The sequence below is a fragment of the Gavialis gangeticus genome, unplaced genomic scaffold (genome assembly GCF_001723915.1).
Source record: "Gavialis gangeticus isolate Ggan-Ray unplaced genomic scaffold, GavGan_comp1, whole genome shotgun sequence".
NCBI lineage: Eukaryota > Metazoa > Chordata > Crocodylia > Gavialidae > Gavialis > Gavialis gangeticus.
Window position 1 is genome coordinate 60,867,819 of NW_017729004.1, and position 22,509 is coordinate 60,890,327.

A 22,509-nucleotide genomic window follows, 5' to 3' on the forward strand; every position below is an offset into this window, starting at 1 on the left:
GTTTCCCCTAGCATGACAAGGAATAATGGACACAAATTATTGGAGAGTAGGTTTAGATTAGACATCTGCAAGAACTACTTCACAGTTAGGGCGGCTAGGATCTGGAACCAACTTCCAAGGGAAGTGGTGCTGGCTCCTACCCGGGTGATCTTTAAGAAGAGGCTCGATGCCTACCTGGCTGGACTCATTTGAGTCCAGTTTTTCTCCCACCCAGGCGGGGGGTCGGACTTGGAAGATCTACAAGGTCCCTTCCGACCCTACTTCTATGAGTCTATGACTATTCAGACCTTTCTTCAAATCAGGAATTTACTTACTGCCCCAAGCCAAATGTCAAATGAAGACACACCAGTATTAGTCATTTTCCAAGGTGAAAGGAATGGTCCAATAAACTGAACCATTTATTTCTGCCCTCTCAAGTTCCCAATCGCATTAGTTTTGCCTCTTATTTTTGATTGGCTTTGCACAAGAAGAGACTACTAGAAGCTTAAAAACAAACAAAAGGAAAAAAAGGAACAAGCTCCTGGTTTCTCCTTCAGAAAACATTTTGTAGATATAAAAAGTAATTCTAACAAACTATGGAGGACTTTCCTTTACAGGAGCTGTGGTGATTTGCACTCAAGTCAGGAGTACTTAAGTCTCTTAAAATTTAAGAGCTAAACAACTTGCTGTCCATTGTGGGGAAGCCAGACAAAAGGACAATAACCAAATCGACTGAACTAGGGAATGGAGAAACAGATATTTCTATATGCAGAATAGTGCACTGCTTGGGTACCAGTAATGGGAGTGGTACAGTAACCTGTGTAAGAATATATTTGACTGAATACAATCTTGCACCCCTCTCTCTCTCTCTAATAATACTAATAATATACAGTTTGCCTGTTTCCTTTTTCTGTTCAGGACTAAAGAAATTATGCATAATTCAAGGTTACATGATAGCCCCATACTTGTTCTAGGACTTCAGGATTTTCCTTTTTAAACAGTTTTTAGATTCATTTTGACTAGCTCTAAATCAATCCTTGCTGTTCATTTTGGTGCATTTCCCATGAGGATATTGCATATAGTTGCATTACGATCACTAACTCAAGAACAACTCTATAGGAGACAGATTTCTGGAAACAGCTACTCTATCCTTTTTCCTGGCAGGGGTATATTCATAAAGCAGATCTTTCCTCTGCTCTTCTTTATAAATAATTTTTAGAATGTAAAACAACATTCAATCTTAAGACATCTTTACTTACCAAAAGGGCTTTTATCTTCTCTGAACTGGACATATGACATACACATGATAGTTGCCTGATTTGTTACTCTTCCCACCACTTCAATGACTCCAGAGATTTCTTCATCTAACTGGTGAACATACAGAAAACACATTACTGTCACAGTTGTCTTATTATTTTGTACTCAACTAGTTACATACCCAGTATCAGTTTGGAACTTGAAAAAATGGAATGCTTGATTTATTGCAACTGCTTGTTTGCTCCACTTCATGAAAACAAAATACTGCTGAAAAATAAGTCTAAAAATCAAACACAATTTTACGAGATCAGTAGTTTTCTAACTGGCTTTAGTATCGTCCTGAAAATAAACAAAAGATGATGCATCTTAAAAGAAGCATCACATTACAGTATTTAACCCCTTACCCAAGCAGTGGGCACAAAGAGCAGCGGTGACCAGAAGCATGGATGGGTTGTCCAAACTCTGTTAAAGGTTGGTTAATGCTCTCTCTAAGCTGGTACAGAAGCAGAAAAATACTGTGTATCCTCGAGGTGTATTATGAGGGTTGTTCCTATACTTGTGAGGGTAGAAACTGTAATTGAGTGCACAGGCTATGAGAAGTCTTTTAGTCAAGGATTTTCACTAATAGCTTTTTGCAGGAGTACAAATAGAGGAATCTATAAAATATGCCAATCAGAAAAATCCCTCTATTAAATGAAACTTATCACAGAAAACATGAAAGCGTGGACATGAAAGAGAGACAGAACTTGTTAGTGCCCAAATGGACAGCTGATGAAGGGAAGAGGAGTTGGAAATTTAACTGCAGCACCTAATATTCACCAGGAGAAAGATGCAAATCGTAAGTGTTTAAATGTGATTATGTTTTTTTATTTTAGAGAACTATTTTTAGTCTAACAGGCTAGGACAGTTACTGGAAGTATGAAAAGCATTCTAAGCAGGGATCTGGTAAGAATTCAAACAGTTTGGTACAGATGCTGCAGAAAAGATGCCAGTAAGGAAATACATTTTAAATGCCCAAAGTATAACAAGCAGAGGAAAGAAAAGGGAAAGATCATACCAATAAAGTGCCTCCTTGCTGAAAGAATTAAGCTTTTTTCCAGCCAAAATTTATCCTGCTTCCAGCAAACAGCATCATAGAAAACTGGGGTTGGACAGGACCTCAGGAGGTCACCTAGTCCAACCCCCTGCTCAGAGCAGGACCATCCTTAACTAGATAATCCCAGCCAAAGCTTTGTCTAGCCAAGTCTTAAAACATCTAAGGATGGAGATTCAAGAGCCTCTCTGGGTAACCTGTTCCAGTGCTTTAGTACTCTCCTAGTGAGGTTTTTCCTAATATCTAACCTAAACTTCCCTTGATACAACCTGAGACCATTATTTCTTGTTCTGTCATCTGCCACCGCTGAGAAGTCTAGCCCAGGGGTTTCCAAACTTTTTGAATGTGGGGCTGGATCATGAACTTTTTAGCACCCAGTGGGCCGGCCAAAGGACTCCCCCCCAATTAGGAAGCTGCTGAGAGGCTGGGGTGGGGACAAGGGATGGGAACGAAAGTAAACAGTGTTTACTTTGATTTCCTGTTGCAGCACCTTGGGCCTCAGAAAACGGCTTGGTGGGCCGCATGTTGAACAAGCCTGGTCTAGCCACATCCTCTTTGTAACCTCCACTCAGGAAGTTGAAGGCTACTACTAAGCCTCCCTTGGTTGTCTCTTCTTCAGACTAAATGAGTCCAGTTCCCTCAGCCTTTCCCCAGAAGTCATGTCCCTAACCCCCTGACCATTTTCACTGCCCTCTGTTGGACTCTTCCCCAATTTGCCCAAATCCTTTCTGTAGTGGGGGCCCCAAAACTGAACAGTGACCTCACCAGTGCTGAACAAAGGGGAAGAATCACTTCCCTTGACCTGTGGGCAACACTCCTACCGATGCAGCCCAGTATGCCATTCGCCTTCTCAGCAGCAAGGGCACACTGATGGCTCATATTCTACTTACTGTTCACTAAAACATCCAGGTCTTTTTCTGCAGAGCTGCTGCCCAGCCCATGGGAGGCACCAAGGAGGAAGCCCTGGTGCAGGTAACCCCAGCAGGTCTGGCAGCCAGTCCTGTTGCAGGGTTGGTGGCTTACAGGTACTTACAGGCTCGCTGAGCTCCACGGTGGTGCTCTTGCCTTCACCGTCGGAGAGGACAAACATTTTCCCGCTCGGGTGAATCTGAGGAAGACGGAGGAAGTGACGTCACTCCTTCCTAACTAGGGCTTCCCCGTGTGCTGCCGGCGCAACCCCCCACTCCCCTCCCAGCCAGGCTCCAGCGGGGAGGGGGAGGGGCGAGGCCTCGGTCTAACGAGCGGCGCATGCGCGACCCCCGCCAGGTCCCGGGCAGTGACAGTACCTTCTGCACGCGGCCCACGAAGCAGACGGGCTGGCCCACGTGCTGCGCGAGCTGGCTGGTAGCGATGCGCGGCCGCGGGCCCTCGTGCACATCCTCCATGTTGAGCGTCTTCCCGCGCCCCGCCGCTGCCGTCTGGTTACCTCGGCAACGCGGAAGCACGCCGGGGAGGGGTGGGGCCGGCGCTCCGAACGCCAATCAGGCTGCACGGGCAAAAAAAAAAAACCCCAGCCCGAGGGCGCGGTGACGTAGGCAGCGGCTCCCAGGTGGCGCGCGGGGATCTTGCGTCACGGCGACGCGCCGGCGCGGCCCGGAAGTGGAGGTGGCGGCGGGAGGCGGTGAGTGGCAGCGCGCGCGCGTGGCTCCGCCCGGCTCAAGTGTCCGCCCCCCCCCCGCGTCTCGCGTACGTTGCTGCGGGGGGCGGCGGGGACCCGACCCCATTATTGCCCCGCCTAAGTCTGGCCCGGCCCGCACCCGTCCTGCCACCTGCCTCGTCCCCGGGCCGGGCCTTGGCGTTGCCTCGGCTTTCTTAGGCGCGGGACTTGCTTCGTCAGATGCGTCCTCGTGACGTTGTCTTTGCTTTGCTCGGCGTAGTAACTCCGTCATCATTCCATCAGCTCCTGCCCTGCCTGCTGGTGGGCCACTCGGATCTCCTTAGTGCTGGCTGAGCACCCTGCTCCCCATCCGCCCTTTGGGCGCTTTGCTCCAGAGGTACCCATCCCTCTGTAATTTTGCTGTAGTCAGAAACAGAGTGAAAAGGAAGAGCCGGCAACTTCTTGGGGTGCCTGAAGTCTGTTGAGAGCTGGCCTTGAGTTTAAAAAAGATTACGAGCTGCTGTGTTGTAACCTGTCTGATTTACTGCAGATAACATTGCCTTGCTGTGCCCACATCCGGTAATAATGAGGGCTCTGCGTGCAAGACGCATGAAGCGCTGGCCCTTGTTTGTCTGTCCAGAATACTTGCCCCTCCCTCCCTTTGACAGCCAGGCATCTTTTATGCATTAAATAATTTTATCCTTACAGTCGTATCGTCCTTGTGAAGCAGGTAGAGAATTAATTAGCTACTGGTGTTTTAGACTGACTTACCAGCATCAACCTGAGGCAGAGCTGGAGACTGAACAGGGGTCTTCCAGAATGTTTAGTTCAGTGCCTAATTATAAAGCCACCTTTCCTCTGCATTGCTGCTTCATGTCTTGGAGCAGGGGTTGACAATGTTTTTGGGCAGAGTGCCCAAAACACCCACAAATTCAACTTGTATGATGTTGGCGTGCCAGGGGCAGATGGTGGGGGAGCTATGAGGGGTCCAATCCTTGCTGTTGCTGCGTGGCCCCAGCCCCTTCCCTGTCATCCACCCAGAGGTACGTGTGCCAAGCAAAATGCCTTTGAGCGCCACATTCTGGCACCTGTGCTGGGGGCTGCCTACCCCTGTTTCAGAGTTTGCCCACACCTTACTTATGGTCCCTTTATCTTCTCCCTTTCTCATATCCATTCTTATGCTCCCACTCAATACAGGGACAGTGTCTGTCTTTGCATTCCAAGGCTTCATTCTGCTTTAAATCTTTAAACATAATGGGAATGCCAGCCAGTTGGAGAGGAGGGTAAGGCACCAAGCTGTTGGATTAAAATGACTAAATACACATCATATGTCAAGATAAAGCAGGTGGAAAAAATGCATCAGAACAGTTCTTTGTGAAAGTGCAGCTGTAGCGCATGAAACTAGTGGAGACCAAACTATAGACTGAATTCCAACCACTGAGGGCAGTGTGTTTGGTTGAAATGCATTCTTCTTGCTCCAGATTGGGGCTTGATGCTTGAAAGAGTTCCCTCTCTTCCTTTCATAAAAAAACCACGATGGAATTTTTACTGTCTGTTTGCACACCACTATCATACAAGCTTCTGACTGCCGTTATTGAAGTCTATTCCTCCATTGTTCTACCTCAGGACTGTTCAGTGTCTGGCAGCTGGGGGCTGCACACCACTTGGGCTGTTAAGTACCAGTCCCATCCCATCCCCACGCCCTGCACAGTGCAAGCAACACCTCCCACCTGCTGTGCATTCCACACAGGTACCCCTTTGCAGCACAGCTTGGCTCCCCCATCTTGGCCAGGGATGAAGAGTTGCACACAACATGCACAGTTGGGAGTAGGGAGAGAACTGGGTAGCCCAGCCTTCCAGTTGAGTGTGCTGTGAAATCAGTACTCCCTTTCCCTGCCCCCACAATTCTACTGCATATGCAGCCTGGCTGCCCCCCACCCCACCATGTGTTCAATGTATGGACAACTCGTGCCACCTTAGTCGGGGGTGGGGGAGGCCATGTGCCACCCCCCAGCAACCAGTCAGCAAGCGGGGGGTCTCCCGCAGCCAATTCACCGACCTGAAAACAGCTGTGGCACTTCATCTGGTGTTTCTGCTCCCCAGCTGACACACTCGGGGGGGGGGGGGACACGACACTAGTGCTCCCCCCTGCCCCCCACCCCCATAGCCTAAGCAGGGAGCACAGCCTGTCAGGGGGCGCATCGGCATGCTCAGGGGCAGCATGTGCCCCTCCTACATGCCACCACTGGTTCAGTGCCTGTTTCTCGCTCTTGGAGGTACACAGAATCCACCTGCAGTGTGGGCAGCCTGGCTCCTTTGCTGCATTTACAGCTTGGGCACTCCAGTCCCTTACCTGTTGTTGTGGCAAGAGAAATTGGAGAAGGTGAAGTGAGATGGCTGGAGGGGAGCCCAGGGGCCTCTTGCTACCATTTTGGGGCTGCATGTTCTACCTCATTGCTAATTTTTAAAAATTACCTCTGTAATCTTATTTTTACGTGCAAATACGCACAGACACCTTCCCCCCTCGACCTGGATATAACAATTTCTCATGTGTTGCCTCTGTAAAATACTACATAAATAGCTATGTTTAAACTTTCTGGGGATCTTCTTTTTTTAATCTCTTCTTCCTTACCTACTGCTTTGTCTTCATTTTGCACAAGTGTCTTGTCTAGCGTAGATTTCTAAGAGCTAAAGTTTATTTTATGGTGTTTCTCGGGAATGCAAACTTCTTGTGGTAGGTCTAATAACAAATGAAGCCTGTAGTCAGAGCGTGCTCTGTTTTGTTCAGGTGTAGTACCCAATACTGCATGCCTCACAGCAATAAATACTATAATATAGTGAAACAGTTGTACAGGGCTGTCTGATTTGGAAAGAGGACATTTACTTTATGTTCACTTTATGCCCTAAGGCACAGTTTGCAACTTAAGGGTTGTAAACAACTTGCATGTTCCATATTTTTTTGTTGAATAGGAATCCCAGAGGGGTGCTAGTATGGGAGAGATTGAGAACTACTGTTTTGATCAATTTATTTATCTTAATGTAGGTTGTATATTTACACCTGTTACAAAATTATCCAATTCCCTTCTTTAAGATCAATTCAACTATCTGTTATCTCCTCCTGCAGTAAATTCCATGCTGCATGGAGAAATTAGGCCTGTGCAAATAGGGAAGTGTTTGATTCAGATTCGGCCAATTTGAAGGACAGTGATTCATTTTGGAGATTTAGATCATTGTCTTGGAAGGATTCAGCGCTGATTTGAAGAGATTCGGTGATTTGGCAATAGACTATAATGGGGAATCACTGAAATACCTATACATTTGTCATTTTTTGGTAGATTTGGCTGAAAACAACATTGATGGTAGCCCCTTATGAGGGCATGAAGCCTGCCAAGTTTCAAGGAGATAGGTGCACAGGTTTCTGGGAAACTGCACCTCAAACTGTTGAAAGCAAAACTCACATCACTTGTATGTGTTAAGGCAGATTCGGATGAAAACAGCAGGGCTGGTAGACTGTAATGGGGCCTTCCCAGTGCTGGTTAGATCTCTGCCTGCTCATCTGTTTCTGGACTAGCCACCCACGCCTCTTTTGCTCAGGCAGAAACAGCTCACAAAAGGGACAGAAAGGCTGCAAACAGGCTTATATGCTGTTTCTACGTCCCTCCCCCAGAGCACTGTGATTGAACGGGGTCTTGGGGAAAGATCACAGTCGCTGGCCAGCTACAGATGTCAGTCTTGTGCTCCCCATCCCTCTTCTCAGTTTCTGTCCTCCTGAAAGACTGCCTTCTGAATCTCGGAATCTTATCCAGATTGATTCAGAGGCTTTTTTTGGTCTCCCGATTCAATTCGGATTTGGTGATTCAGTTTCCAAACTGGCCCAGATCTTCTCCGAACGAAATCAGCGACCTAGCTTCATACAACCCTAACAGAAATGTCTTTGTATTATGTAGATTTGCAAAACTCTAGAACTGTTGGTTCATACTCTTGGATGATACCTCTTAGTTGGTGTAATAAAAAGTCATACAAAAAATCTTTTTCTGCAAGCTTTTGGACGCACATGCCTTTCCTCAGGCTCAGGGAAAATGAAATATAGTAAAAAGTCCCGATAGGTAGAAAATAATTATGTATTATTAATAAATGTATTTATGTCATCATGACTGTTCTTCCACTGTTACTAGATTTTCTCTCCTTTTTTATTTTTTTGCTGGCATATTCTTTCACTGTCCCAGAACATAAAGATTTACCATATTTTCATTTCACTTATAAGAAATAGGAAGTCTGTAAGAGCTTGGACAATAGCATCCTCAGTATGTATGTACCTGTCTTTTCCCCTGACATCTAGCTATGTTGTGTAGCTACAGTTTATCCTAGGAAGTTTTAGAACCTGTAGTACAAGTCGGCTCACTTGAATTAACATTATATGTTTCTTTATTAAAAAGAAACAAAACTTTATTTGTCAGGTTAAAAAGAAAAATGATATGTATTTTAGTTAGACCAACACAATTTGCTTAGTCAATACCAACTTTAAGTGTGACTAGTGTAATTGCATAATTTTGCTCTCCTAGGTTTGCCAGAGTTAATATCTTGCTTTATTACTCATAGTAATATGTTGACTTATGGATGTTGATCACTTGTCTCGATAGAGGGGGGATAATTTTAAATTAATCAAATGTATTTTTATTTTCTGTCGACGGTCTGTCTGAGCTAGTAGGAATTGCTAGCTTTTGGTCCTGTTGGCGTGTTTTGCTTGCTAGGGCTGTGCGAAGCTTTGGGTGCTGATTCAATTCGGAGGAGATTTGACCCAAATCAGGAGACCAGTAAAAAGGTCCAAATCGATTCAAAGCTCTCTAAATTGATTCAGAAAAGATTTGGAGAGCTTTGGAGACTTGGGCAGTCCCCACTCACAGCTGCAGAGAGCTGGATCCAGACTCTGTGCTGGTAAGTAATGGGCGGGGGGGGACTATGGGGGGACCCCCTCCAGGCCCCATCCCCCAGCCCTTGCCCGCTCTCCCAGCCTCATCAATGGCTGCCACACATGACCCCAGTTCCCAGCTCTTAAAAAAACAAACAAACAAAAAAGCCCTGTACTCACCGGCTGCTGGGGGCTTGTAGCAGAACCCCCCACGCAGTGGGGGGCAGCGGGGATTGCCCCTCACCTGGCAGGAGCTGGTGAGTGCAGGGCTTTTTTTTTAAAGAGCTGGGATGCTGGAACATGGCTGGAAGAGCAGGCAGGGGATGGGGCCTGTTTAATTTGGAGATTCAGCCCATTCAGTGGTGGCCAAATCTCCAAATCAGATTCAGCTGAGTCAGTTTGGGACAGTGATTCAAATCACTGTGAATAGTACTAAAATATTCTTTGGAAAATGTGCAGTGTTTTTATTACATGTTTATACCTGAAGCGGTAGGAAAGGGGTTAATTTGAAGTTTCAATAGTCAGGCCTCTGAAAAGAAGGGATCTTCTGAAATTTGTTATTCACTGTGTCTGTTTGTTGTGTGCATGTTGTAAAATCAAGAGGCTTTACCTTTATGAACCATTTGCAGTATCAGAATTTGTTTGGAAATTAAGCTGACTCCATCTGGAAGGGACTGTAATGAGCCTTTGCTTCAGGCAAGTGTCAGTGTCCTGTAATACCTGATGCTGTCTTTTTCATGAGGTCTGGATAGTTTTACCACACCTTCAAAAGTACAAAGAACAGGATATTATTCTGACATGTTTTTACTAATGACACAAACTATGCTTAAGCTAGTTGTTAAATTTACTCAAGTAAGTTGACTTTTATCAGGGAAAAGACTGAATTATAGCATTTATAGTGAATCTGTTTTTATAGATTTTGATAGCTTCATTTAATGGCATTTAGTAGCAGACTTGTGGTAGGTGTTTCTAGCTGCTTTGGGCTAACTGACCAGATCAAAAGAAGACTGTGGTTAAAGGGTTTTCAGGTCTCCCCAGTCTGAAATTAAAACACCACACAAATTGGGCGGTCTTAGATTTTACCTATTGAAAATGTAGTCTACTTGTTGTTGGATAATGCTATACATCAGTGAGAAGCTAGGTTTGATTCTGCAAACACTTAGGTGCAATATTTTATGTTTAAGCATGTAAATAATCTACTTGAATTCATTTGGGCTACTTATGTAGTGTCTTGGTGGCTTTAGTATATTAACGGTTAAAGAAAAGTAGGCAATTATCACTACTTCACAGTCAGGGCGGCTAGGATCTGGAACCAACTTCCAAGGGAAGTGGTGCTGGCTCCTACCCTGGGGGTCTTTAACAGGAGGCTGGATAGACATCTTGCCGGGGTCATTTGACCCCAGCATCCTTTCCTGCCCATGGCGTTGGACTTCATGAGCTGCTCAGGTCCCTTCCAACCCTACCAACTATGAAACTATGAATTAGGACTCGCAGTAGAGATGATATCTTTTATTAGACCAACAAGATTTTTGCCAAAAAAGTCTTTAGTTGCAAGCTTTCAGGCACAAACACCCTTCATCAGGCATTGGAGAAAAGATTGTAAAAGTTCTCCTGGGTAGAAATGAAAGTTCGTATTTCATAGGATTTCACAGAGGAGTCAGTAGCTGGAAAACTCCTTTGGGCAGTCAGTTTGTAGCTGATATGGAGCCTCTCGCCTCCTGTGAGGATCTGTGATGATGCAAATTACCTTGAAACAAAGGCAGGAGCAGAATCTCAGGTTTCAGGTGGTCACAGTTGCTTCCTGCTTGGGAAAATATGATTTCATTTAAAAAATCAGCTAACATTCAATACCTTCCATGTGTCAGGTATCCAGGAGTATGTTTTTCAAAAGAGAGAGAGATTTGAGAGGTTTTCTTCTTCCCTGTGTATGGAGCTTTTAAACCAAGTTAGCTTGGAGAGTAAAATGCTATCACTTCAATTCAGTGAAGCACATCTGAAACTCATTTCAAAATTGTTTTATGTGCTTGTTTTTGTGTTGGCTTTTGTAGTAGGGTCATGTTTGCTTTGAATTCAATAATTGTGTTTAGTCTAAATAGCAGACAGTAACAAGCCTGCTGTCTGTGACTTTCTTATTTCTTTACCTTGTGTCATGTTTTCTATCTATGAAGGTAGGTATTGCCTAAGAGCATTTTAGAGTGTATTGGAGAAAAAAATGGTAATCTTATGTGAGACTTCTAAGTGACTTTTACTCTCTCTCACTCTTTCCAACCCTTAGGGTAGATTGCTGGGTAGGTGAAAACTTACTGTAATATCAGTGGATATTCCTTCAAGGAATGTTTATGAGACTCTTTTAGGCAGTGTTTTCTAGTAACATTTTTCTTTTTAAAAAGCTGTGCACATGTTCCACTTTGTACCAAAGTGGCAATGGATCAAGGTACAGTAAGAGTTCTTAGTTTTTTAAATGAAAGCATCTCAAAGGAGAAGTGGACAATTTAAGTTCCCAGAAGCATTAAGGCAGTGATTCTCCCAACCTTTTTAGACAGTGGACCAGAAGCGACTGCGGACCGGCAAACTGCAGACTGGCATACGGCAGACCGGCAGCCGACCCTTTTTATACTCAGTAAGTTGAATTTTATCAGGGAAAAGATAAAAGTCAGTATAAAAGAGGGTTGGCTGCCGGTCTGCTGTATGCAGTCACTTCCAGACTTCTGGTCCAGCAGCAAACCCTTAGCAATTCGGTACCGGGCTGCGACCCGGGGGTTGGGAACCTCTGCATTAGGGAATTGCACAATTGTTTTTCAGAATGGTAGGGGGTTTTTTAAGCCTGATTGTTTACATACACCGTTCTTTCAATATTTTATCATTTTAAAAGATGGGCTAGTTTAAGTCACTTTCCCCCTGCCCTCCACAAGTTATTGTTTTGGCTTTTTAAATCAGAATTTAAATCAAAATAAATTTAGAAAGTTAGTTTTATTGCTATGTTAGACGCATGCAGATGAGTCAGTTATGCAAATTAATCTGTTTTTAAGGTGCAACTAGTGGCATAAATATTATCAATATTACAAGTGTGAGAGTTAAGGCCTTCATCCTGCAGCAACATTTACATGGTTTCAGCAAAATGTGTGCTTCCAGCATCAGGGGCCATCACATCAAATGTTTGGGCCATCACATTTTTATCACTTAGAACAAAATATTTGTGTTAATGAAACATTATTTAGGCTTTCAGTAAATTTAACGGTGGATTATTATGTTTTTTTTAAATTCTTCTCAAATAAAACTTTCAAAGGTGAGAGCTTAAACACACATTTAGCTGTCTAAGGGTAGAATTTTTAAAGCGTGTTGGAATCAAACTTTTTAGGTTCCTAAATGACTCTACATCATTGTAAAAAAATGTAGGCTAGTGGTGCTCAACATTCTTAGACTTGAGGCATCCCTTGAAAAATGTCAACTTTTCGTTTTCAGCAGTGGCAGCAGTAGCCTAGGAAGGGTAAGTCTTCCCTTCCCTTCACCATGTCCGCTACAATACTGGGTGCTCAGTGAGCTTGCAACACTCTGGATTCTGATTTGAAATCTCTGTGTTTATCTTGTGAATCATGTTTGCACATGTAACAGTGTAGTACCCTGCAGCACTTGAAAAGATCTCAGGGCACCATAGGGTGCCATGTCACCCTTGTTAAGACTCACTGGTCTAAGCTAAGTGCCTTGGTGTCACAAGCTCCACTGACTTCATACTGGAAACCCTGATGGAATAATAGTACATCTTAGTTGAAGCCCTTTAACAATTGTGAATTACAGAGGTTTGCAGTATTAAAGATGGTGGTGGGGAGTTGCAAAAAAGTCTACTTATTATGTTTCACGTGCTGTTCACAGAGTAAAGATCATTTGTTTTTCACTCCAAGGGAAAGTGTAACCAAAATCTCTTTTAAAGACCCTGTAAAATCAGAAATTCTGTAAATATGGAAAACTAAGATATATAGAACACTTGTATACTTTTTCCCCACATGGCAGTATAAAAGATGAAGGTAAAAAATATGACCATGGAGATTAACCAATTTAAATAATAATAGATTTAAATACTATTCCTTTAAACAATTTTTATTCATTCTATATGATGTTGGTCATATCACAAATCTCACTGAAATACATTTTAAAATGCGCCCCCCCCCCTTCCATGTCACTATTTCAATTTAACAATTTATATTTTAAAGCCCATTTATTCAGAATTGAAACTATTTGTTTCTTTAAAACAAACAACCCTCCCCTTTTTAAAGTTATATATTTAGCAAATTTAAGTATATGAAAGTTAGGAAATCGCCAATTTATTGTTGCTGTGCAACTTTAATTATGCCCCTCATACATGCATTGAATAATATGTGATTTTTTTTCTGTGAATGTGTGTGGGGCAGGTGAGATGATATTTGTTAACTGCCTCTGCCTGAAGTGGAGGGGAATTAGGGTTTTCATGGCTATCATCAATTTGGTATTTTCTAACTTTCAAGTGCTTGACTGCAGCCTAATTGTTTTTAACACCTTTCTGGTATGTAATTTTCGAGTTATCTTTAGAAGGAAGAAAAGGAATAAAAACAAACATTAGGGTGCTCTGGAATAATCCCTTCTTCATGCATCATCATCACCAACATCATAATCATCATTGTTAGCAGAGTAGGAAACCTGAACCCTCAGAACAGTAGCAAGACTTCTACCACTTGAACTACAGAAATGACAACATTAATTGTAATTCCCTGGGAGCAGGAAAGAAATTAGCTGCTGGCCTCCGCGTTGGCCGTTGTGTAGGGGTTCCTGGTGTGTAACACAGGAGGTAGAAATAACTTTCTATTTTGTTGATATTCATGGAAATGAAAATGTTAATATTTTTCTGATGTGATTTTTTTTTTCTTTATCCTACTTCTCTTCATAGAATATACAAGGCAGAGAAATAAAACAAGATCCAGGAGAATAGTGTTCTTGATTTAGACCTGTTAGATCAATAGATCTGGTTACTTTCTCATGCAAACTAATATAACTCTTCTTGACACTAAAAGAATTACTTCCATCTTGCATCAGTTAAAATGAGTGCAGAATCTGGCCAATACCACTGAAATATCCCACAAATTAATTATTTATGTATTGACATCTGCCTTTGACTCCTAAGATTTTTTTACCATATACTATTCATAGTACTCCAGACAGCTAAAGGTTACATTTTTATATATTTTTTTCTTATCTGATTTATAGTGGCCTTTGGCAATTCTATAACATACAAATAGCCTGTTACATGATGCTGTGGTGAATAATCAGCATTTAATGGTCAATAAATCATTGAGGCCAAAAACATTTTCTATTATTACTAAAAATATGACAGTAGTCATAAAATAATTAAACTAGGCTTTCCTCCAAACACTTAAGTGGCAGTGGGCTCCCAATGCATTTTCACTCTCTTGGCCTTCATACTTCCTTTTGAAAAGAATGATTCCAACCTAACTTAAATCTAAAGCAGTGGATTATACTCCACTTGTATGCATACCCAGTAAGCTTCCTGTTCCAATTCATTGCTGCTTGCTTACGCTGTACCAAACTCTGCTTGTCTGCATCTCTGTTAAGTACATGAACAATTTAAGTGCTCCCCACTGCTCCCTCCACTTCTTTCAGCCCTGCTCTCTGCTTTTGTAACAGTGTGCTCTGGTTAATTGCATACTAAATGTAACTCTGCCTCATAGTTTCATAGTGCTTAGGGTCGGAAGGGACCTAAACTGATCACCAGGTCCGACCCCCTGCCCCGGGCAGGAATGAGTGCAGAGGTCATAACACCCCAGCCAAATATCTGTTCAGCCTCCTCTTGAAGACCCCCAAAGTGGGACAGAGCACCACCTCTCTTGGGAGGCCATTGCAGAGCCTGGCAGCCCTAACTGTAAAGTAATGTCTCCTGATGTCCAGCCTGAACCTGCTCTCTAACAATTTGTGGCGGTTATTCCTCGTAGTAAGTGGTGGTGCCCAGAGGAACAGAGCCTCCTGCAACTCCTGCTGGTCCCCCCAGTGAGTTTGTAAACGACCACCAGATCCCCTCTCAGCCTTCGCTTGTGGAGGCTGAATAGATTCAGGCCCTTTAGCCTCTCTTCATAGGGCCTAACCTGCTGCCCGTTGACCATGCAAGTGGCCCTCCTCTGGACCCTCTCAATGCTAGCCACATCCCTTTTAAAGTGCTGCACTCAGAACTGGACACAGTACTCCAGCTGTGGCCTGACCAACACCATACAGAGAGGAAGAATCACCTCCCTGGACCTGCCTGTAATGCATCTGTAGATGCACAACAAGGTGCGGTTAACCTTACTGACTGCTTCCTCATATTGGTGGCTCACGTTCATCCTGGAGTCAGCAGTGTGACTCCAAGATCCCTTTCTGCCACTGTGTTGACAAGAAGGGTGTTCCCCAGCTTATAGGTGTGTTGCTGCCTCCTTGCCCGACAACTTGCTGTCATCAGCAAATTTGGACAGCGTGCTTTCCACACCCACATCCAGATAGTTGATAAAGATGTTGAACAGTACAGGCCCCAGGATCAAGCCCTGGGAGACTCCACTGCCCACATCCCTCCAGGTTGAAAACGACCTGTCCACCACCACTCTCTGGGTGCAACCATCTAGCCAATTTGCCACCCACCTGACTGTGTAGGCATCAATGCCAAAGTCACCTGTTTTTTGTAGGAGAATGTTGTGGGATGCAGTCTCACAGGCCTTCTTAAAGTCCACGAAGACAACATCCACTTCTGCGCCCTCATCCAGGGACTTTGTGACCTGATCATGAAAGGAAACCAAGTTAGACAGGCAGGATCTGCCCTCCATGAACCCATGTTGGTTGCCACTGAGCACTGCCTCCCCTGCTGGGCCCTTATAGATGTGCTCCTTGATAATTTTTTCAAAGGTCGCCCAAGGACTGGCCTATAATTGCCAGGGTCCTCTTTTCTCTCCTTGTAACTGGGGACAACTTTGACCCTTTTCCAATCCTCTGGTACCTGGCCAGAGCCCCACAAGCACTCATACAGCCGTGCCAGGGGCCCCACTATGACCCCCACCAAGTCCCTCAGCACCCTCAGGTGAAGAGCATCTGGACCTACTAATTCATCCAGCCCCTCCAAAAGTTCCCTAACTAGGTCATCCCTGACCCTTAGGCATGGTGGTTCCTCCCCTGGGTCCATCCGTAATTGTAGGTGGGGAAATGTCCCAGTCCCTGTTTAGGAATATGGAGGCAAAGAATTCAATAAAGAGGCTAGCTTTTTTGTTTGCTGTAATCACCAGATTGCCAAGCCTGTCCTGTTGGGGCCCCGCGTTACCCGGTGCCTTCTTTTTACTCCCTATGTATTTGAAAAAGGACTTTTTGTCATCCCTAATCCTGGTCACTAGCCCTAGCTCCATCTCTGCCTTGACCTTCCTAACAGCCTCCCTGCAATCATGAGCAATGGAGGTGTAATCCTCCTTGGTGACAGCCCCTTGCTTCCACTGTTTGTACATCTCCTTTTTTTCCCCTCAGGCATTCCTGCATGCCTTTTCTGAGCCATGGGGGTTTTTTAGCACTCCTGCCCCCCCTTGGTGCGCATTGGAACTGACTCCTTTTGAGCTCGGAGTATCATCTCCTTGAGGAACAACCACCCGTCTTGGACTCCCATCTAATTGAAGGTCCGAGACCCCAATGGCCTCTTACTAATCTTAGTTCATTGAAGTCAGCCCTCCTGAAGTCAAGGACTTTTGCCTTACTGTTTGCTTTCACCACCCTGCGCTGGATAGTAAATTCCAGCAGGCAATGATAACTGTCACCCAGGTGGTCGAGTACCTGCAGACCCCTCACCAGGTCATCGCCTCTGGCAAGGACCAAGTCCAGCAAGGCATTTCCCTTGGTGGGACTATGCACCTCCTGGGTTAGGTGGAGGTCCTGTATCCTGGCTAAGAACCTACGTGAGCAGTCGGACCTGGCTGACTGCTCCTCCCAGCAGATGTCTGGGTAGTTTAGGTCACCCATGACAACCACTTCCCTTGACTTTACAGGCTCTGTGAGCCGACCTGAGAATTCCTGGTCCAGCTGGTCCCCCCTGGTGAGGCAGTCTGTAGTAGAAGTCCACTATCAAGTCCCTTTCCCCACGACCCCCTTGCATTGTTACCCACAGTGCCTCAGGTTGCCCCTCCTTTGACCCCATCCTGATCATTGAGGATGTGTATTGCTCTTTGACATAGAGTAGGGTGAAAAAGAGTGTGTGTGTAGCACTCTATCTCACTTGCATAGCGTGTAGCCCTCTGTGTCTACTGCCCAGTCATGGGTAGAATCCCACCAGGTCTCTGTGAGCCCCACTAGGTCTGGGTTTTTGCTAGCTAGCAGGAGGGTGAGTTCCTCCTGCTTATTCCCCATGCTTTGAGCATTTGTGTAGAGGCATTTGAGGCCTCCTGTAGGTGCACGTGCCGCCCACTTGTTCCTAAGTCTGCCCTGGCCCCTGTCACTTACCTGGGTACTACCTGCACCTATTTATTTATAACTGTACTCCATTAACTGGACATAAGAAATAACAAATTTGATTACATACCCATCAGCCCTATTGTCTCTCTGCGAGTTTGTGTGCATACAGTCAAGCCATTACCTTTCTCTAAAAGTGCAAAGTTTCAAGAAGTTATATGAATAGAGGATAGCAAACAACAAGAACGAACTTTTTGTAGAAAACAGTGATGAAATTGATGCATCCTGACCAGAGATTTAAATCATGGGTTATTCTTTGATTTCCAAAAATTTGGCAACTGAAGAAAGTTTGATTTTAATTTTTTTATTCAAATTTGGTTTTCATGTTTACAATAAATAGCTTTTTTTCAACTTAGGATGCTCTAATACAGATTCTGCCTTTCTTTAGATTTAAATTTTACATATTCTTTTGCTTTACTAAAAATATTTGTAGCTGTGCTAGTATCTGATGCTTACGGATTCCATCACACTGAAGTACTAGTATAAGTTACTAGATAATCACTTCAACCATCCCAGAAATGGAGGCACCTCCTGGGTGAAACAATGTGGTAGCTTTTCAGGAGTGCACATTAATGTTATGTAGCAGTACAGGGAAGAAACTGGTGAATGCTCTACTTTCCACTCAATACAGTTGATCAGGTAGAAAGCAAAAAACCAGGTAGTGAAAGTATTCTCAGCAAACTCACAGATAACCTGACTGTGTCCATGCAAGCTTTGGGGTCCTCACTTTCTCTTCTTTATACTTTCTTTAATAATTATGTATAGGGACTTAAGAATTCAAGGTGGCAGTGGCAGCTGCAGCTACTGATGCCCCCATCCCTGATTTTGTGTGTAGAACTTGGGACCCAGGCAACCATTTTGTGGGTGGAGTATGACAGCCTTACCTTCCCCCCAGATGCCTCTGATTGGCCGAGGAGCCCTGGTGGCTTCACTCCTCACTGCTGATTGGCTGGAAGGGCTGCCTGTCATATGGCCCCACACCACCTCTGACTGATGGCATGGGGTGGGGCCACATGGCAAGCAGCTCCTGCAGCCAATTGGTGGTGGGGTGGCAGCCATCTTGCTGGCAGTCCTTTGAGCAGGCAGTCCCCTCCCCTCTTCCATGCCCTGATGAACTGCCAGCTCTTGGGGAGCCCACATGTTATTTTCTGTAAGTTTGGGTTTTTTTCTTCCCCCGCGGATTTTGTTGGCATTGCCAACTGTTGTGGTTAATGCCAGATTTCACAAAATTGCAATGTTGCTAGGTCCCTAATTATGTATGTGGCTATCAGTGGAGATGTTTAAGTTGCTTATGAATGGTTAGAATACATTTCTTGCCTTAAAGTTAAAAAAAAAAATGTATCAAAGCAGCTGTTTAGCTGACTATTAAAAGTAATGTGTGCTCTTACAGCTATACTGAAAGTGGTGATTCACAGCTGTGGGCACTTTAATTTTATAAAGCTGGCCATTTCTCATGTTCTAATGCATGGTGCCCTGGTACTGAGAGTGCACTAAATTTGTTGCTTATTCTGTGGTGGGGGAATTAAAACTTTTACTGGGATCCCACTTGTTAGCAGGAAGAAATTTACATTTTTATTGGATTCTTGCCTCTCAATGTAAGAAAATTGCATATCACTTGATTTCCAAGTTTGTGCCATAAGTGCATCTGCTTATCTGTCATGCAGATAGTATTTGAATTGATGTTATGTATCTATATACATATGTATTTTTATTAGGTAGTACTTGGTGAAAATGAAGTCATCAAACCAAGGAAACTAAATTGCATCAACACTTCTTTTCACAGTAGATGGGAGAGAACATTTTAAAACAGACATTTCATAGTTTCATAGTTGGTAGGGTTGGAAGGGACCTGAGCAGATCATCAAGTCTGACCCCCTGCCATGTCAGGAAAGAGTACTGGGGTCAAACGAGCCCAGCAAGGTTTTCATCCAGCCTCCTCTTAAAGACCCCCAGGGTAGGAGCCAGCACCACTTTGCTTGGAAGTTGGTTCCAGATCCTAGCAGCCCTGACAGTGAAGTAGCGCCTCCTGATGTCTAATCTGAATTTACCCTCTGCCAGCTTGTGACCGTTATTTCTAGTCAGTCCTGGTAGCACTCGGGAGAACAGGCACTCCCCCAATGCCTGCTGGTCCCCTCTGACTAGTTTGTAAATGGCCACTAGATCCCCCCTCAGCCTTCTCTTGTGGAGGCTGAACAGGTTCAGGTCCCGTAGCCTCTCCTCGTAGGGCCTGCCCTGCTGCCCCCTGATCATGCGGGTGGCCCTCCTCTGGACCCTCTCCATGTTGTCCACATCCCTCTTGAAGTGCAGCGCCCAGAACTGGATGCAGTACTCCAGCTGCAGCCTGAGCAGTGTCGCATAGAGGGGATGGATCACCTCCTTGGACCTGCTCGAGATGCATCTGTGGATGCATGACAAGGTATGGTTGGCCTTCTTGACCACGTCCCCACACTATCAGCCCATGTTCATTTTGGCATCAATGATGACTCCAAGATCCTTTTCTGCTTCTGTACTGACGAGAAGGGAGTTCCCCAGCCTGTAGGTATGGTGCTGGTTCTTCCTCCCCAGGTGCAGCACCTTGCACTTGTCATTTGTATAGCAGAAAGGCTCATTTTTTCTGTAAACCAGCATAAGCCAAGCTGTTGCTCATAATTAGTTAAATTGGGAAGATAAATAGGGTGATCTTGTGAACTTGTTCAATTGGAATGTGCATTATTCTTGGTTTTCTTTTAAAATGTTGAAAAGTGAGATTTGTTTTTACACAGGAACCTTTAGCTCTGTGCATTATTTATTAAATGCTTTTTGGATTTTTTTTGTAGCATATTAAATCTCCATGTTTTACATTAGAATGAACTGTTATAATGAATAAAGTTTTGATAAAGACCTGGCTATCATTCCATTTTTATAAGACCTAACTGCTCTTAAGCTCTTCAGAATTGCTCAGATGCTGACTCCATATCTTAACAATCTTGAATGGTTACTTGAACATCATGCAATTGGTAATCTGAACTTCCTTTTAAAATATAAAATATTTTATATTAAGGATATATATTTATATTTATATTAAATATATATCCTTCATTTTTACTTGATTTGTCATAGGAGTCTTGTAATAAGTTAACAACTACGCAAAATGTACTTGGTCGTTATCATTGTAAAATGTTCTGTGATTTAACTGAGAATCATTGGTCAGCTGCTGTTAAACCACAGCTAAACATATTACTGTGTGAGTTGCTTGTTTAATTTTTGAAAAATAATACATCAAGATATTTGTGCTGATCTCTAGGAATTCAGTTTGAAAAACAAATTATGCAAGATCCAAAAGTTTTTGGAATTTGTAATTCGGGAGTCTAGATGTACAAACGCATGCATATGAGTTATTGAGTTCTGTTGGACTAACCGGGGCAAGTAACTTTTGTTTTCTTGGTCATTGGTTAAGTTGCAACTGGGTCTTTCCAACTGGGGGACAGGTGTATCTATTGAGGACTGACTACCTGCTGTACTTTGAGTTTAACTAGTGTTAACTATGGTGAGAATGCATGTAACTATATGATAATGCATGTCAGAAACAGTTGATTGGTTTTTACTTCAGACTTCCAGAGAAAAGTCAACGCTAAGCACTATATTTTTCAGTCCAGATGGACAGTTTTTATAGCTTATGAATGACTAAAGATAAATAGTTGTTTTTATATTCTTCTCTGTAACTTTAACTGCTGTGTGAATTATTTAACAAAATTTGTCCATTTAATAGGGCAAAAACTTCAGATCTAACGGTATACCTGCTGAGTTGATATTTGTGTTGGTAACTTACCAAAATGTTTTTCTTCTTTGCAGTTACCCGTGGAGCTTTCCTTTTAGATAAAGGCCTACAGAAAAGAGGATATGTTGAGCTTTTTCCGAAAAAACCAGGACACTAAAAAGGTGTCTGTGCCAGAAAGAGAAGTAGATGGATTTGTTTTTGTGGGTAAGTAATTGTAATGTAATATTGCTTTATAAGATATTTAACTTTAACATATCACTTAATTTTTAGAAAAAAAATGTGTAAAACTGAATAAGAAACTAGAAACTGACTCTTGATGGATAAGGAAAAAATGTTAAAAAATGTAGTGAAAATGTGCATGCATTTTCCAGATTTTTGAGTAGGACTATACAAACTGATTTAATTCATTGTGTGAGAGAAGCATGGATGTTTAAAGACCAAGTAAGTTAAAAATTAAGGCTGTTGTCTTGAGTAGACAGGGGAAATTAAATTTGTGGTGTTCAGAAATGGAACTATTATTTTCTTCCCACAACAAAGGTGAAAATAGGTTTGCCCATTTTTACCTAAGGTTTGCTAAACGTTGTTTTTAGTGGGAAAGTATTTAGTATTTTTTCACAGTTTTATAAGTGGATTGTATGTGAAAAAGTGAAGATGTTATTTTTATGGTTCAACTGATTCCTTTTATTTATGGCAATTATCATCTCTCGTAAGTACCTTTATGCTTCCGTTGTCTTGATTTGTTGATTTATTTGTCAGGGATCTTTTATTATGCTGTAAATAAATCTGATTTCCACCCTTCCGTCCTCCCCCCACAATACTCAGTCTCACTATTTCAGTTACAGTGGAAGCATTTAAGAAGCTTCTTTCATTTTTGTGGGTTCTACCAATTTTGAGAAATGTTCCCATATGTGTAATGGGCCTTACCACTGGAACTTTAAACAACTCTTGTAGCACAAGAAAACATTTAAATGAATTCACTGTAGCAATAGCTTCACAAACAACTGTTTGTCCTCCTTTCCAATAGATGTCCCAAGTACTTGCCAGTTATTTTAACACATCTTGTTTCAAATATCAAGGTATTACAAAAGTGAAACTCAGTTTAACAGTTACCTTTTACTGAGCTTACTTCTTCTGTATTTGGTTTGTGTGTTTTAGTTTTGAGGGCTGAAATCCGTTCATATTGACACTTACTTTCATCTCATCAAAAGCTTTTGAAGACTACTTAGAAATAATATCTATAGAGTGAGATCACTCTCAGTGTAATGACTGAAATGTTCTCCAAAATACCCTAACATAACACACAAATCTTGGTGGTTGTAATTTAGAATTGAGTCTCGTGCCTTTTTTTTTTTGAGGCGCCTTCAGTAGACTGCTGCTGTTTTGGCCCTTTGTATTAAACTAGGTTCTTGAATAGTTTTCCAGAA

At 43.2% G+C, this 22,509-nt stretch overlaps 2 protein-coding genes across 4 annotated transcripts in view; one reads left to right on the forward strand and one right to left on the reverse strand.

Annotated features, from left to right (window-relative positions):
* RPA3 (replication protein A3) overlaps nucleotides 1-3,829 on the reverse strand; it is an 11,342-nt gene extending 7,513 nt beyond the window's left edge. The window contains exons 1-3 of the mRNA XM_019508472.1: nucleotides 3,616-3,829; nucleotides 3,363-3,437; nucleotides 1,239-1,347 (exon numbers count right to left, since the gene is read on the reverse strand). Coding sequence (XP_019364017.1) covers nucleotides 1,239-1,347; nucleotides 3,363-3,437; nucleotides 3,616-3,714 — 283 coding nt within the window. The 5' untranslated portion in view covers nucleotides 3,715-3,829. The remainder of the gene's footprint in view (nucleotides 1-1,238; nucleotides 1,348-3,362; nucleotides 3,438-3,615) is intronic.
* A 30-nt stretch (nucleotides 3,830-3,859) lies between these two features.
* Nucleotides 3,860-22,509, forward strand: part of UMAD1 (UBAP1-MVB12-associated (UMA) domain containing 1) — a 145,188-nt gene continuing 126,538 nt past the window's right edge. For 2 of the 3 annotated variants that reach the window (XM_019508469.1, XM_019508471.1), the window contains exons 1-2: nucleotides 3,860-3,950; nucleotides 21,160-21,289. In XM_019508469.1, coding sequence (XP_019364014.1) covers nucleotides 21,208-21,289 — 82 coding nt within the window. In that variant the 5' untranslated portion in view covers nucleotides 3,860-3,950; nucleotides 21,160-21,207. Of the gene's footprint in view, nucleotides 3,951-13,388; nucleotides 13,655-21,159; nucleotides 21,290-22,509 lie in introns of those variants that run through there. The other variant, XM_019508470.1, reaches the window with a different exon arrangement.